Below are 17,802 nucleotides of genomic sequence, written 5' to 3' on the forward strand. Positions count from 1 at the left end.
CCTGACTTCCTTTTATGCTGATCAGCAGGGTGGAAGTGTAAGCCAAATAAACCCTTTCCTCCCCAATTCTTTCAGTACAGCAGTAGGAACACTAAGATAAGCATCATCGACTTTTTATTTTGAGACAGGGTCACACTGGTCTAGAGCTCACTAAGTAGGCTAAAAATTGGATGGCCAGGGAGCCCCTAAGAGTGTGTATTGCCACACATGGCCTTTAAAAAAAAACGAGGGTCCTGGGGATTGAACTCAGGTCCTTGCGCTTGCAAGGCATGCGCTTTGCCAATTGTGCCACCCACCTGCTCTTCTGTTCTCAAACCATCTCCTTATTTGCGTCTCCTCTGCTTTCTCCATCAGGACAGAGATTTGTTTGTTCACTGCCCAGAGCAGAGCCTAGACCATCCAACTGCTGCCGTGGTTGAGTAGGTCACAGCCTCCTTTTCTCTTTTTGAGCTCTGGGGTCATGAGTGTCCCTCCTGGGTACCACCTTGGTGCAACGCCTTTTCTGGGCTTCCTCGTACCCATGCCCGTGGTTCTCAATGTCACACACTTCACAAGTCTCAACTGGTCATTTGTTTTTCCCCCGGAAGGAAAAGGACAGTTTTCCTGCCTGCCATGCGGGGGCAGATGCCTGGAGCTCTGGTCCTGAAGCTAGAGGGCTGGCCTGGACTGTTCTTGCAGATTCCTGGGCAGTGTCCACACAAGTGCTAGTTGCCATGGTGGGTAACGCTATTTGTGCCATCCACACGGACAGCTCCAGCATCCTGGCTTATGTAAATGTTAACTGTGGGCTGCAGGAGACAGAGCATTTAGAAGCCGAATGGAAAAATCCCAGAGAAGGCGGGTTTGGGAGATGGTAGCGGGCAGCTAAGTAAACAGACTAACCACTGAGGAGCCCACCATGGTCCTGGGGTCCTGCCCCTTTTTTCCCTGCTCCTCAGAGGGGCAGCCCATTTTGGTAAGGTGATAAAAGAAGCCACTGACCCACAGGCGCCAGGATGGGGGTGGTGGCTTGCTTCACCCTATTTCTCTCACTTGCTCTTTAGCTGCTTCCTGCTACTTGTATGCAGAAGTTACTACTACGCCATTCTGAGTGCCCATGAGAGAAAGAAGAGGTGCCCTCAGGGGTGCACCCTACAGGGAGGGAAGGCCTGTCCCCAGGAGAGATAGTTGCCTAGCTGCCCACAGATGAGCAGGGTCCAGGACAGGGGCAGTTTGGGCTGTTGACACACGTATCTCAGCAGATCTCGGGCTCACGTGGACTTCTATCACAACAAACCTGCCTCGTCCCACATGAGCCAAGATATCCAGGGGGCAGGACATGGTACGCGAAGGCTTGTGTTTACATGCCAAGTTTGTAAGTCCCCAAATGCAGTACAAATGCTGGCAGGCAGGATGGAGCTGGGAAGTGGACAATGTTCAGAGGAAGTGGACAATGGCCTGGGCTGAACCAGCTGTAGCGCTGGGCTGTGGACACAGCCTGTGGAGGAAACGATCTCATGGACAGTCTTTCCTAGGGTCCCAAAGGCTGGAGGTGCATCTTGAGAACAGAGTCCACACTGAACCATGATGGCCCCAATCATCTTCACCAGACACAAGATGAGGGGGAAGCCCCAAGGCACCAGTAGAGGTTTTTATAGAGCAGGGAAGGTGGCAGGGTCAGGAAGAGGCTTAAGAGATGGAACTGGAGTCACTGCTTGGTTCCCTTGACACACTGTCACTTTGCCTCCAGAGACTTCCTGCCTCTACTGAGCCTGGCCTTCTCGGGGACACACTGATGGTGGCCACTGACCTTCCGGGATCCTCATTCTGATATTCCAGGTCCTGGCCAGCAAGTTTTACCCCCCCCCCCTATTCACGTCTCCCCTGCCTTTACCTTTTGGCTCCAGCAGTTCTGTTACTGGAAGCACACCCTGCTAGACCCTCATCCTTCCAGATGTGCAAGGCAGAGTCCTCCCCAAGTCCTCAGTGAGCCCACTGACTCCTTGCTGCCAAGGTGGGTGCTTAACACCGCAGAGAAACTGGGAACATTTACCTGTGGCATCAAGTGGGCTCTGGTGGCCAAGTTCTGCTCTGTCATCTTGCAGGCCAGCCTTGGCTGCCAGCCTTCATGAGACATGATCCCAGAGTCAATTTCCAGTCCTGGTTATCAGGTGCAGGCCTTGGGCAACTTTGTCTCTTTGCCTCAGTTTCCTCATTTGTGCAATGGAGATACAGCAGTACCTACACCCAACAGCTGACCTACAGGCCAGGAGCTCAGAATACCAGACACATAATTTCTACATCAGTGTTTCTCTTTTTGGCTTCGTTATTTCTTTTTCTGAGACAGAGCCTTACTTAGTAGCTCAGGTTGGTCTCAGACTTATGGTGATCCTCTTGCCTCAGACTCCTTATTGCTGCTGACTACAGGTATAAGTCACTACTCCTGATGTTTTCTGGTGTTTCTGTGACTAGTGAATACATGAACACCATTACAGTTGCACACTTGGTGTTCCTTAGCAATATACTAAGCCATATGTAATATAATAATATAAGCCGAATATAATATAATATTCGGGCATCATTCATTCATTCATTCAATTCACTCCCTGAATATCTATCTGCTGGGTACTTCCGTGCATGGGAGACAGTGTAGGTCCCAAAGGTGGAAAGTTGAGGGAGATAAACTTTGTTTTCAGATGGTGGGGCAGGAGTCAGGAGAACCAATGGGTGGCCATATACAGCCTCTGCCTTTTTATCTCAGATGTGGCAGTGGACTAAGCTCAGATGGGAGCAGGGAAGGAAGGAACCTATCTTACCTCAGTGGACCCTGGAGCTGTGGCTTTCAAAGACAAGCAGTCAAGAGCCAGACAGAGTTAAACTTCTGTTCTGTTTATTATAATAGAAAATGACAACTATAGAAGGAAAGCTAACAGGGAGTGTTACCTAGCCACACCTCCACTAAAGAGCACGCTGAAGTCCTATAAGAGCAAGGAGCCTTCCCACTGCAGTAGAAGCCAGCGACAGATGGAGGAACCGAGCACCTGGGCGCGTGGGGGGGGGACCTGGAACAATAGTTAAAATAACTTCACGTCGCATACACGTGTTTATAAGCTTTCCAGTAAAATATTACAAAACACAGAAGCTCAGCCAATGCTCGCCACGCAAAGAACAGGAACCTGTGGGTGGCGGGTGATGAATAAGAATTCCAGGAGAATTTAGACAGTAGAGTTAGTATGCCTGCAGCTTTGGGGAGCAGGGCTGGAGGACGCGGAGAGGATGAGAAAGGACACCTGAATTTTCTGGCGGCTGTTCCTGTTCCCCAGCCTCCCTGTCCCCAGCAGAATCTCTCCACCAACTGAGCTTCTCAGGCGCACTTGTGAGGGTCAGACACTGGAGGTCCTGGACACAGTCACTGGTCGGGGACAAGATCAGCCTCAGCATTCTGGCCATATTGGGGGTTGTCTCCACACAGGTAGGGGTCTTCCCAAAGGAAAACAGTCACGCAGGCTTTCAAGGTCCAGTCCTGCCCCTGGAGTTTTCTCAACTTGGGGCAGTCATGGTGATCTCTGCTTTGATCTGCTCTGATCCACGAGGGGACTTGTGGATGATCCATGGACATTGGAGCTTTTGAGAACTTTCCATTGCTTTGGACGTCTAAATAGGCTCTCCCATCTTCGGCACTGTTGGCATTTGGGGGCTGGATAGCATTGGCCATGGGTCTGTCTTGTGTGTGGATAAGCGGCACCTCTGGCCTGCACTCACCGGATGCCAGTAGGTCCCCACTCCTCCATAAATTGTGACAAGAATGATCTCTAGGCATTGCCAAATGTCCCTCAGGGAAACAAGGTGCCTGAAATGTAGAACCATGGGAATTCTGTGGTTGGGCACTCTGGGGACAAGACTCCATTCTTCTGTTGAGCAGCCTCACCTTGCAATGTCCCCAGGCCCACTAGAGGTTGGGCTTCCATGCTCTCTCTGTAAGCCTCCACCCAGAACCACTGGTGGAACAGAACATACTGTGAACTACAAAGCAGTGATTCTCAGGGCCAGCTCTTGGACATTTCAAGACAGTGATGTCAATTGGAAAGTTTTCACCCCAAACTGGATAACTGGGTTACAAAAGACAAAAACCTCATAACATTTTAAGTGTATGATTTTGTGTTGGATGGGATACACAGTTAGGCTCAGTCACTCGTGGCCGCATACAGCATGCAAGTCTAGAGAATGAAGAAAGAATCCAGGAGGCAGACACAGCGACTTGGGCTACTCCAGCAGACAGAGGGCTTCATGTAGAAACAGGGCTCTGTAGTGCCCTGTGGCCAAAGCACACACGCTCCCTGCACACTGAGCACACATAGGGTCTAACCCACAGAAAAGCAGGTCTGAACCCTTTGGAGGCAGAATTGGCTGGAAGAAGAACCAGAGGCTGAGGCTATGACTTCTCAATGCTTTGACCTAGGCAGGCACAAGGGTACCACTGTGCCAGGTTGTCCTGGGCAAGGTGCACCTATACCGTCTCCCCAAGGTCTGTGCCCTCTGATTCTCCTCTCTGCTGCCCTCCTCTACCTTGTCTATGTGTATATGTGTGCACACATGTTCATGCAGTTGCCTGTTGAGGCCAGAGGTTAACATCAGGTTCCTCTTCAATCACTAACCTACCCCAGCTTTAACAAGCAAAAACAAAACTCAAAAAACAGGGTCTGTCAATGAACCTGAACTTTTTGGTTAGAATAGCTGGCCAGGGAGCTCCATGAACCTGTCTTGCTCCACGCTCCAGTGCTGGGATTACAGGCACGCACCACTATGCCCAGACCTTTTATTTTAATGGGGATTCTAGGGAATCTGAACTCGGGTCCTCCCACTTTACCAACTGAGCCCTCTGGTTTTACTCCCTATCAAAACCCACAGGTGACATACACAGTGAGCCAGGACAAAGGATTCAGACTTACAGCATATGTAGCCCCATCTGTCCTGACAGGTGACAGGGTTTTGTCTCCTGATAATACTGTGCATCGCCCTTAGTCCTGTGGTTTGTGTGGTTCACTCTCTCCGCCATGACACTTCTTGCTCATACTCTGATATCAGGAGGTGCAGGGAATACCCGGGGCTCATCATTTCACTGCCCTGGGCTTCTTAGAGGGGACCCACCTCTGTCTGCACCTCTGGGCTCTCAGTGCCAGCTCAGAACCCTCTCCTCCGTACCTTGCACCGAGTGGTCGTTGGAGATGGAGGGTAAGAAGACTTGGTACAGGCACACATGTGCCATTCGGCCTCTGGCTGCTCCTCCCAGGCTCCTCCCAGGCTCCTCTGGCCCTGACTTGGGAAGTATATGAACGGTCAGTGGGACAGGCAGCAGGAGAGATGAGCCATTTCTCTACGCACTGATCCCAAAGGGAGGCTATGCTCCTGCAAGAGAGGACCAGAGTGCCAAGAGCACACATGCAGCCGAATGGCTCTGGCTCCCAGACAGATCCCGAGAATGCTAAGGTGGGCTGGCAGACATCCAAACCAGGACAAGATGCTGGCCTCTCTGTGTGGCGCTGATCTGCTCCCTTTCCTGCTCCCCAGGACTCTAGAAACTCAAGCAAGGAAGGATAGTGCTTGCTTTGGGTAGGGTAGCGTAAAGGATTCATTAGTCTCTCTAATTGGGTTTAATGAACCACGGAACATCCCAGCAAATGAAGTACTTCTTCTCCAAGGGCCAGCTACACGAAAGGCCAGGTCCTTCCTGTCAAATTAAGGAGGCTCTGGGGCCCAACTTCTCCAGGGAGAAGTCAATGGGATCCCAAGGAAGGTCCACATTCCCTGCTCTGGAGAGCTTCGAGGCTCACAGAAAGACTGTACCCCAGCTTAAGTCAACTTGCCACACAGGTGAGCCCCACACTCTGACCTCAGGGATGTCCACTGGAGCACTCCTATTGTGCAGCTTTTTAGGGCATGCATACCTTATTGGGGACCCTTTCTACACACACCCCAGAAACCCTACCTCAGGGACCCTCCTTGGAGATGAACGTGGAGACACAAGGTCAGTCTTACCCGGGTGGGGGAAGGACCACACCTCAAGTCTAGGAGAAGTTGAGGCGGCCCCATTCTGATGATCTGACAGCCATGGATGGCCCAGACTGTGACACTTTGGGAAACACCTTCTGAGGATTCAAGACCAGTTCAAATGTCCCTCCATGGTGCTGTCAGCCTCAAAAGGCAGTGTCCTGCCTCAGAGAGGGCTAGCTGCAGAGCCCAGCCTCCCAGGTTCCAATCCCAGGTCCTCACTTCTATACTGTGGTAACTCCATTGCGCTGAGTTCCTGGCTTCCCTCCCATGCACTCGGGCGCTGTGCTGTGAGGGGACACAGGGACGAAGGCTATGCATGGAAATCTAGCACCGTGCCTGCTCGCAGCGCTCAAGCACTGAGCTCAGGCAGGCCTGTTTGCTCCTTTCCTGATGACCAAGCCAGGAGGTTCACTTCGGCTGCTCTGGCTGAACCTGCCATTTACTCCTCGCTGTTCTGTGTAGTGAGGAAGTTCAGAGAGGAAACTGCAGGAGACAGAAGGATGGAAAGGGACCAGCTGATGTCATATGGGCAAAAGGGGTTTCTAATGCTTGTGACCATCTGTGGCTCTGACACAGGAGAGAGACGCTGGCATGGGTTTAACTGTGTGTGTGTGTGTGTGTGTGTGTGTGTGTGTGTGTGTGTGTGTGTGTGTGTAAGCCAATACTTTACAAGGCTAGAAGCTGTCTTTATCTTTTCTGTTCCTTCCTCTCGCATCACAGCAGGCACAGATCCTGTTGTTTCTCAACCTGTTGTTTCCATAGAGACAAGGCAGGGGATGGACCACCGGCTGCTACTCCCCTGCGGTAAATCAGACAGCACTGGGACAGAGGTGGCTCATAAAGACACCACAGTACACTCCTGCCCTCATCCCTGACCTGGGTTCTCTAATGAGGTGGACGGCCTCCCCTTGCTCTAGGAAAAGACTTGGGGGTATGATGAGGAGGGTCCTGCTGGAGACTTGGAAGCCAGAGCAAACATCCAGCAACTTCCAGCTAACTACCAGCCCAGCATCCTGCCCTGTGGGTGATCCTGGGCATCTCAGCAGAAACTCTACACTCCCACTTCTTGGCTATGGAGGGCAGACCAGTTCTCAGTCCTAACAGCTTCCCCTGGGGCCAAAACATTTGCAAGTATGCTGGGTACAGCGACAGATGTGGGGAGTCAGACCTATGAGGGAGGCCGCAATGTCTACACCATCTTACAGCACAGACATGGATGACCTGGGAAGTCCCCACGTTGGACACCTCCCAGGGATCCCGTCTCTGCCTCTGCTGCTTAGGTGGGGATACACTTACTAGAGAGCCTGGCTAGGGTGGAGACCAGACTCAGCCAGACTAGGAAATGCCTTGCTGCTCTGACTCCACCATTCTCTAACTACAAGATCATCGTGTCCCTCTCCATGAAATCTGTACAATGATGAAGGGACATGACTAACTCATTTTTATGAATCCTCAAAGAATAGATGGTGACTTTGCTTGGGCAGTGAAGGGTTAGTTGTCTGGGGATCTAAATTTTGAAGGCATCCTCTGCTTGTTTTGAAAAGATCAGAAACTTCATCCCAGTCCCTGGGATTTCTGATGCACTTGGGTCCTGCAAGGGCCCAAGTGTCTGGTCACAACGCACTGTTTATGAGTCAGTTTCACAGCATTCTGTTACCCTACAACATTACCATCAATATTCCAAGCGGTGGAACATAAAATGAAAAGGTGGGAATCCTAACTTGTGAAAGTTCTTCTTATCCCAGCCCCCACACACTGGGTTCAGTAAGTCTGCAGGAAACACAACACACACGTGACAATTTACTGCTAGGGAAGCATCACCAAACCAGCTCTACATTTTTTTTTAAACCTAATAGGATGCTCAACCTTGGTCTTGTGCTCTGGGACCGACTGAAAATGCAAAAACTGTCCAGCCTGCTGTTGGGAGGACTTAACCCATCAAGCTGTTAGGGGCTGGAAGCACCAACTTCAAGGCTTTCTGAATGAGCTCAGCCACAACCCAGGATATTCTAAATCGGAACTGCCTGGAGATAATTACAGATGCGGGGTGGCTGCCCCTCCGGAGGCTGTTCCAGCCTAGGTCTAGAACACAGGTGCATCTCCAGTGGCTGGGAGCAAGATGGAGCCACGTGGACAGCCTTGCTAGGTGAGTCCATTGCATGAAGGGCTTCCCCACAGCTTCGGCATCCCGGTGCCTTCAGAAGGTAAAGGCATACACCACCCCTACCACCACTATGTTCCCCAGTGTTGCTATGATGGCAATCCATAGCAGAACAGCGTCGTTGGAGGAGCGAGGAGACTCCTCTGGCTGGCCGTGGCCATTGGAGGTCGCATGGATGTTGGCAGGGGAGCTAAACAGGGAGTATTCGGTGCTGAAGTCCTCGTTGGGTGAGTCCATGAACGCTCCTCCCATCATGGGCAACTGTAAGAAGAAGGAGCAGAATGAACCAGGCCTGTCCAGCAGAGACCACACATTCCCAGAAGGGACCAACCCAATGGGCCCACAAGGAAGTATGATTCACACGGCACGAACAACATAAAATTGAGTATTCCAGTGGGCTGTGTACATGCCTGCAATCCTGACACATGGGAGCCGAAGCAGGAAGATAACAGTTGAAGGCCAGCTTGGGCTACATAGTGAATTCTAAGCCAGCACAAACCCAAACCAAACCAAACCAAACCAACCACAACCCCTGAGCATATGCGTCAAGCTTTACGGCAGACACCCCTGAGCCTGGTTTACACACAGCGCTTGATGGGTCTCACTCCACAAGCTCCCATCCCCCCCACCCTTGTGCCAGGCCCTTCCAAACCCTCACAGGCTGCACAACACCTTTGTTCCTATTCTAATTTTAAATGAGAATACATCTTAGGCTAGGGGTGGTAGCTCATGCCTTCTGGGCTAGCCTTTAGGCAGCCAAAGGAAAGGAACCAGGAGCAAAACAGCTGTCTCAAAAATACAAAGAATAAAAAAGATAAATCAAAAGCAGTAATAAGAAAATGGCAGGGAAAACTGCAAATCACCCCCTATTTATTTAGTTAACATTTTGTTAATTTTTTTAATTTCTTTTTTTCTGTGAGAGAGAAGAGGGAGAAGTGGTTTAACATGCCAGTTTCTAGTTCTGAATTTAAAAGTCCACCAAACCCCCATTTTAGAAGATTCTCCCCCCCCACATACATCACAGCTTCAGGGCTGGGGATACCCAATGTGCTGCGTGTACCCTGGGAGCTTCCAGAATGTTCTGGTGGATGCTTGAGGGAGGTTTGTAAGCATTTAGAGGGACCTGTTGAATTAAAAAAATGGGCTCAACCCTCAGTGTCTCTCGGGGTAGGCACAGGACAGCTCTGGAGTTAGAACACTGAGGTCCCCGTGTTGCGGGTGTGGGAGGAGGATGCTGCGGATCCAAGCTCCATGTGAAGATGCTGGAGTCTGGCTGCCTTGCCTCCCAAGTCTTCCCATTCTTCAGCACAGACAAGGAAAGCTTCCCCTTCACATCCATGTGCTTCAACTTATGCACCAGCCTCCAGAACTGGAACTAACCTCCCCTGCAGCTCGACACAGAGCTAGAAGAATGACCATGAGGTCCAAAACCCTTGAAAAGCTTTTGAGCATCATTGTGGGCCATAAAACTGCAAAATAACCCCACAGCCCTTCATGGTCCCTCACTCTTATGGCAGCATGACCAAACCACCTTCTGCAAGTACCAAACCGGCACCGTTGCCAGTCTGTCACTGTCCTCCACTGGTTGGGCAGGAGAGGCTGACAATCTTGGTATGGTTTTATTGGGGCTGATTTGCACAAATAAAGTTGTACTCTAAAGCTTTCAGAGTCAGGTTACATGGTTTGGAATACCTACCAGATTTTGTTTATATGCTCTCGGAAATCACAAAGGAGTGAGTGACAGAGACATTATCTTTCTCGAGTATAGCAAGTATAGTAATGACTTGTGGGTAAGTCCGCACAGCCACAACAACTGACAATCGGCTAAGTATATCCCTGCTGGCCCAGGCTCTCAAGAAACAGTTCATTTCGCTCCCCTATGGGGCTCATATAAGAGCGTGCGAGCTTCCATTTGAAGACCCTCTTGCACTTCCAGTTTTGGATTCGGGGGCAGGGAATGTGGCTTTCATTGCAGCATCCAGATCTAACGTGTGCTGTGTGTCAAATGAAATTCCAGGTTGCTGCTAAGTTGGAGGAAAACTCATCTTGATAGATGACTTGGTTGGAATAGAGACAAGGAGAGTCCCTTTAAAGGACGCCTTTAAAGTCCAGTTGTCTGAATTCATTCAAAGTAACAGACTTTTGGCAAGATAAGCTGCTGGGGACAATTGTCACTGTCAGGAAGATGACTCATCTATAGACCCATGGGATGAATGGCTCTTGGCGGCCACACTTCTGGCAGGAAGATTGCAGCATAGTTTGTCTTCAGTTTGGGAATTAGAGTGGCATCTTTTACTTAATGAAAAAAGGCATTTACAGAGCCTGCAAAGCTTTTACAAACTCGGTTCAAGTGAAGGAAGAAGGAGCAGCAGGTGAGGTGTGCCCATGTGAGTGTGTGGGTGTGATTGTGCACACGCACGCCTGAGCACTCGCGTGTGCATATGTGCGTGTGATGCCTCGTTCCTTTCTGTAGTAAAGGAGAAAATTGTCCAGACCTCTGAGGGAAAGGTACTAGACAATCTTCAGAACAGCGAGTGGAGAAGACAGACCCTGTGGTGGATGGTTGCGTAGTTGTGGGAGTGAAGACCACATGTTCTTTGGAGGGATCCTCCCAAGATGTGAGTGTCACTGTTAGTGGATCAACCCCCACAGCTCCAGGGCCCCTAGTACTAACTGTCAAAATAGGGTGAATGAGTACAGATGCTTGCCCAGCACCACCCCTGATGCCACATGAACTAGGAACATAGGAGAAAAGGATGGAGTTGAGCCCTACCGGCAAAGAAGAGGCAAGCTCTGTGTGAGCAACCGTCTCAGAAGGACAGTTGTGTTCAGTGTGTGCACAGGTGAGAAGGGGTGACATCTCTATCTGCTTTTAGCATTCCAGAACTTCAGTTGCAGCTCACTGTCAAACATGAGGGAGAAAGGAAACGCTCACTGGCCTGTGGACGATTGTAGTCCATGTATTAAGACTTTCCTTCAGCACAGAAGAGCTTCCCAGTGGGGGGAAATCCTCCCGACGCTTCCAGAAGAGAAGCCTACGGAATGTGGGAATGCAAGGAAGACCTCTGTGCCTGGCCTGCAGCATGCCACAAGTCTAATGTTCAGGTCACACACCTGGCTGGTCCCTGCATTCAATGACAGCATGGCTCTTACGACACCGGACCTATGAGATCATCCAAGGGTGTCCAGATGTGCAGTTTTGTAAAGTGTCACGGAGTTTTTACAAGACACTCTTGTGCAAACAAGGAGCAGCATTTGATGGCATTTTCCCCATCTACCTTAGGATTTAAACAGTCTTGCCCCGTGCCTGCTTGCTGTTACCAGGGCTCTCCCTATGCATCATTTCTCCAAACACTTACAACTAGGAGTGAGGATTTCCCATGAGACCATTCAGCTTTGACTTTGGGGGAGGAAAACTGGTGTCTATGGTGGTTTGAATGAGAATGGCCACCAGAGGCTTACATGTTTGAGTATTTGTTTCTTCAGCTGGTGGAACTGTTTGGGAAGGATGAGGAGGTGTGGCCTTGTTGGAGGAGGTGTGTCACCGGCGGTGGGCTCTGAGGTTTCAAAAGACACATGCTATTCCTAGTTAGCTCTTTCTGCCTCCTACTTGCAGATGAGAATATGAGCTGCTGCTCCAGCACCATGCTACCTCCTCCCATGCTCCCTGCCGTGATGGTCATGGGCCTTCTGAAGTGGTTAGCCCCAAATCAAAGGTTTCCTTTTTTTTTTTTTTTTTGGATTTTCAACACAGGGTTTCTCCATAGCTTTTGGTTCCTGTCCTGGAACTAGCTCTTGTAGACCAGGCTGGCCTCGAACTCACAGAGATCCACCTGCCTCTGCCTCCCTAGTGCTGGGATTAAAGGTGTGCACCACCACCGCCCGGCAAAGGTTTCCTTTTATAAGTTGCCTTGGTCATGGTGTTCTGTCACACGCCTAAGAAGTCACTAAGATGACGACCCTCAGTTGTCTCTCTGTGTCTGTCTCAGGTAAGGTTAGAAGTAGGGACAGAGTAAAGGACAGAGGTGTGGAGCTACCAAGAAAAGGATAGTGACACACCTGCCTTTTCAGACAGAAAAATCAAGGTCCCTCTACACAGAAGAGAAGAGAGAGCTGGAAACGGACCCAAACGTGAGCTTCCCCTTCACAAAGAGATGACTTTCAGGTTCGCTGAGATTCAATAGAAATCCGATCTTGCACAAAAGCTGAGCTATTTATACTTAAGTGATTTCAGTTTGATCATACTTTAGAATACATTTTCATGGCCTAAGTTCAGGTCTTCTTATTGTGTAGCTCCTTTGTAAAATTAAAACATCAAGACTTTGACAAAAATCTTAGTTTATTGTATAATTTCCCTTTTTAGTTTAAATTTTCTGTGCACGAGCATTTTGTTCACATGTATGTCTATGTATGATCTGCATGTACCCGCAGAGGTTAGGTTAGAGGAGAGAGTTGGAGGCCCTGGAATTGAAATCACAGATGGTTGAAATGTCATGAGCATGCTGGGAACCGAACCCAGGCCCTCTGGAAGAGCAAGTGTTCCTGACCATTGAGCCATCGCTCAAGCACTACTTTCTTTCTTTCCTTCTTTTTAAAAAGCACAGTACCCAAATCCAGCCCTTTATAATTTTAATTTTTACTATTTGTTTATTTATTTTATTACATTTACTCAGTGTATGGGGTGGGTGAGTGTATGCATGCCGTGCCATGTGGAGGTCAGAGAACAACAATAACAATAACCACACACACACACACACACACACACACACACACGGACTCACTAAGTTGCCTAGGCAGGCCTTTAAATTTGTGGCCTTGCTGCTTTGGCTTCCTGAGTAGCTGGGATCACAGGGATACACTGCAGCAGCTGCTTTGTGTAACACTCTATTGCAAACACAAGCCACGTTACCACTCTTCCCCTACCCCTCCTTTCCTAGTTAGGAATTTCCCCTTTTGCCTGATTCCTTCCTTCTTTCCTTCCTTTCTCTCCTTCCCTCCCTCCCTCCCTCCTGCCCTCCCTCTCTTTTTTTCTATGACGCTAAGCACAGTTTTGCACACTCCTATATGGGTTTCTGTATGTTTGTGCATGCAGTGCTCATGGAGGCCAGAAGAGGGCACTGCAGCTGGATCTCCTGGAACTGGAGTTGCAAACAGTTGTGAGCTGCCATGTGGGATCTAGGAATGAATATATATATATATATATATATATATACTGGACACCAAAAATATCAAAATAAAGATGGGTACAAAACTAAGTAGAGTCCTCAAAAGATGAAACACAAATGGCCGAGAAACACTTAAAGAAATGTCCAATATCCTTTGTCATCAGGGAAATTAAAACTAATTTGAGATTTCATCTACCCCAATCAGAATGGCCAAGATCAATAAACCAAATATATATATATATATATATATATATATATATATATATATATAATAGCTCATGCTGGTGAGATGTGGGGAAAGGGGACACCTATTCATTGCTGTTGAGAGTGCAAATTTATGCAGCCACTAGTGAAACCAGTGTTGGGGGTTCCTCAGGAAGCTGGAATTGATCTACCTCAAGATCCAGCTATACACCCAGAGGACTCTATCTTGCTACAGAGATATGTGATTGTGTGGATGCTCATGCATGTGGGAGGGCAGAGGTCAACCTTGGGTGTCCCTGCTCAGGCTCTGTCCACCTTATATTTTCTACAGAGTCTCTCAATGGCCTGGAGCTTTTAGGGTGGCTGACCAGTGAGCCCTGAGATGTCCCTGTCTCTGTTCGCTCAGGACTGGGAGTACATATGTAGGTATATGCTCAGCTTTTATGTGGGTTCTGGGCCTCAAACTCAGGTCTTCACAAGTACACAGCAGGCATCTTACTGACAGCTATATCCCCAACTGTGGTGGTCTGAAAGAAAATGGCCCCCAAAGGGAGTGGCACCATTAGGAGGTGTGGCCTTCTGGAGTAAGTGTGGTCCTGGAGGAAGCATGTCACTGTGGAGGCGGGCTTTGAGGTCTCATATATGCTCAAGATACCTCCCAGTGGCTCAGACCACTACCTGTTGCCTGAAAGACATAGGACATGTGTGCCAGAACCTGCCGTGTCCCACATGATGATAATAGACCGAACCTCTGAACTGTAAGCCACCCAATTTTCCTTTATAAGAGTTTCTGTGTTCATGGTGTCTCTTTGCAGCAACAGAAACCCTAACTAAGACATCTTGTAACTCCAGTACAAGACATATCTAGAAGTTACTGTTTATCTGACATTCACCTTCCACAGGGATTCAGCCCTAGGTTTCTCTCTGCTCCCTCTGACTGGCCTAAGGTTGTGACACTGAGGACAGGTACCAAGGTACCTGTTTACAATCTCAGGTGCATCCCTTCAGATGCATACCATCTGTGGCATCTTGGGTGACCTAGTTCGCCAGAGAATTCCTGACAAGCCTCCAGGCAGAATGAATACACAGCTGATTTCTCTCCCTGCTAAATTCTCACAGAATCTATGGTCTAAACACCGAGGTTTGCGTGACTCAGTGACCTCGTCGTCCTTATGACTCAGCAGACACTGAAGGCTAACTCTGTAACAAGAGGGCAGGAGAGGTGTCAGTGATGCCATCATGGCCTGGGTCCTGAGCATCCTTCAAAGATCATGTGTTAAAGGCTTGATCTGCAGCTTGACTCTAATGGATACAAATGGCAGACTGGAATACAGTCACAGACGGCTCCATGCACTGGAGCGCTGACACAGGGTCAGGTGACAGAGCATTGGTTTCAGCCATCTTCTTCACACCCGAGTGTTCTGCTCTCATAATAGTGCGCATGCACACACACATGCATACGCTTCCTGCATTAGGTCATAGGTTAGAAATGCCTTAAAGCACTCTTTCTTTCCCCAAGCCTCATGCAATGACTAGGGATTTTCCTATGGTCAGAACTGATTCATCTGTTTCAAAAATAAGCATAAAAACAAAGCTTTGCAATACACACAGTTTAAGTAGGGTCTGTTGTAGATCCAAGTGTCTCCTTTGTCCCCTTCCCTCCTCTCCCACAGTCTATAAGCATGGCCTGTGTTCTGTGTGCTACAGGTTCCTCCCGGTGTCCATTGGCTTAGAAGGAGTACGAAGTAGTGACAAAAATAGGGTCCAGGAAGACCAGGCTGGGTTTTAGGAATGCCCAGGTGAGTGGGCATTTTCTGCTTAGAAAGTAAATGGCTGGGTACAGACTATAGGACCAGCCCAACCAGGGTTGATGGTGGAGGAACGGGATCTCCCAGAAAGAACAATAGGAAGCGCATGTGGTAAGAGATGAACTTGCGGGTGGCATCCCGTGGGGTGGTTGGAGTGATGGGGGTGGGGTGGGATGCTGCCTGGCTCAGCAGCAATGGCAGCTCCTGCTCCTGGAGTGGGGCTCCATCTAGCCCGACTACCCCGGCAGTAGGGTGACATTCTGCTTTATCAACTCCCTCTCTGCCGAAATCTGGAGGTGACTGGAGAAAAGCTAATGGCTGCAGATCTGAAGACTCCCCCAGAGATGCTGGGTGACCCCTCCCGCATGGTTCTTTCACAGAGAGGCAGCTAATGGAAAAATCTGCTGCCTCCCAGCAGAACCTGCCCTCCGCGTTGCCTAGCACCCACGCTGCAGTTTTCTATGTAAAACAAAGCGTGTGAAAGGAAAACACGAGAAACATTTCCTCAGAGTTTGCTCCAGGCCAGGTGGGGGCTGGGACCTTTACAACCTGAGGGTATTTTGTCACAGTCCCGCCCATGAGAAAGGGCTGGCATCCCTGTTTTCCAGGTGGGGAAACTAAGGCACAAATGAAAAGCGACAGATTCGAGACTCAGGGAAGTACAATGACTTCCCTGAGCTTGCATAGCTCATGAGCAATTAACCAGGTATTGCAACACAGAAGCCCAGCACCATCCCCTGGGCTACTGCAAGCAATCTGTCACCTTGGCAGCCACTGTAACCTCTTAGTCCTAACCTCACAGGGGCAGAGACACTTCCCTCCTTCAGAAGGGATCTCAGCGGGTGGGGGCATTCAGAAGTCAGACTGCAGTACCCAAATGTGGCCAGGGATGGCGACATGGGGACGCAAGCTTCTGTACTGAGGACACAGGCCTTGTCTGTTTTCCTGCCTCCCTCAGCAGCACCAAACCCGCAAGCTATCATTGCTCAGCGGTGACTTCCATGGGGTCCCATCAGAGCCCAGAGATCAACGAACCGGGGCCCCAGCTTTGGCACAGAACCCTCTGCTCTCTTACCTCCCCCAAAACCCAACATCATTTGCCACACCACTGCCAGTGGCCCTTTGCAGACACCCTTCGTCATCCTAAGCCACCCTACTGAGCCTGTCCTGACTGTCCCAGGAGCTTGGTGGTGGGTGAGCAGGGTCTCCCAGGGAAGAGCTACCCTGCGCCTGGGTGCTGTACCATCTGTTCACAACAGCCCAGCATGAGGCAGATCCTGGACTCAGCGAGGCACGGTCACCTTTCTGAGAATACACAGCATATAAGGAACTGATCAAAACCAGAGCTGCAAACTGGCCAACTTCTAACCTCTGTCTCCTACCCCAAGTTCACAGCTTTCCCTGCTGGAGCCCGACACAAAGAAACCTCTGTGGAGGCCCAAGGATTGATTGCATTGCACATGCCTGCACTTATTATTATCTTACTTACTATAATTAGTCATTCACTTACATTACAGGCGTGTCTATCTTCCCCGGACTCTGAGCTCTTTACAGACAGACAGCCTGGAGCTGAATTTCTCCTTGGATCCCGGTGCACGGCACAGCTACATACATGAAGGAGATGCTAAGAGAAAGCTGCAATAAAACCTGTTTGCTCAACTGACAGCCGGGAGCAGAGAGAGCTACATCACAGCATACAGACAGCTGCCTGCTCTACGAACCCAACCCCACAGAGGGACCCAGGAAAATAAGGGTATTTTTGGAAAACCAGAGAACATTGCAGAATTAAGAATAAAAAGCAAGCAGACTCCTTTTGGAGGCTGTTGCCATAGTAACTCAGCACACAGCAAAAAAAATACTGTCTCCATGGAGCCATCATCTTTGATTACAAATAGTGAAGGGAACACTAGCCCTGGGGATAGGCATGTTGGATGTGGCTGGCCACCACTTGGGATCTGTTCTCTGTGGTGTAGCCCACAGCCACAGTTGAGAACTCGGGGGGCCGTGGAGGAGCCTGGGCTTCAATTTGTCTTAGAAGGTACTGCTTGAGAACATCAAGGAAAAACTGGCCAAGACCAGCTGGATGGCTCCACCTCCTGGCCATGCCTGCCCACCCATGAGTGGCTATGATGCTCCTTCTGAAGGTCAGCGAGATTCTGGAGGGTCTTTCAAACCGTCAACTGCTAAGCAGACACAAGACAATGAGGGCTCTAAGGCTGTCTCTTAGGGGGCTGGCTGGCAGAGGCTGTTGCAAACCAAACCTAATCTACCTCCAAAGGTTCCAGACAGCCTCTAGAGTGACTCAGCAGCACTGATGGGACCGAGTGTATATTCCCTTTCCCTGGACAGAACAGGGCCTCAGGGTCTCAGGGCTGCAAGGTGAAGGGTGGTGAACCTGATCAACTGCTCACTCATTCATAGACTAAAGAGACAT

At 49.7% G+C, this 17,802-nt stretch overlaps 1 protein-coding gene across 1 annotated transcript in view; it reads right to left on the reverse strand.

Moving 5' to 3' along the window:
* Positions 1-2,847: 2,847 nt before the first annotated feature.
* The window catches only part of C14H14orf132 (chromosome 14 C14orf132 homolog), a 31,016-nt gene continuing 16,061 nt past the window's right edge, over positions 2,848-17,802 (reverse strand). The window contains exon 2 of the mRNA XM_075947342.1: positions 2,848-8,452. Within this exon, the coding sequence (XP_075803457.1) occupies positions 8,228-8,452 (225 nt within the window). The 3' untranslated portion in view covers positions 2,848-8,227. The remainder of the gene's footprint in view (positions 8,453-17,802) is intronic.

This window comes from Microtus pennsylvanicus, chromosome 14 (assembly GCF_037038515.1).
Source record: "Microtus pennsylvanicus isolate mMicPen1 chromosome 14, mMicPen1.hap1, whole genome shotgun sequence".
NCBI classification, from domain to species: Eukaryota; Metazoa; Chordata; class Mammalia; order Rodentia; family Cricetidae; genus Microtus; species Microtus pennsylvanicus.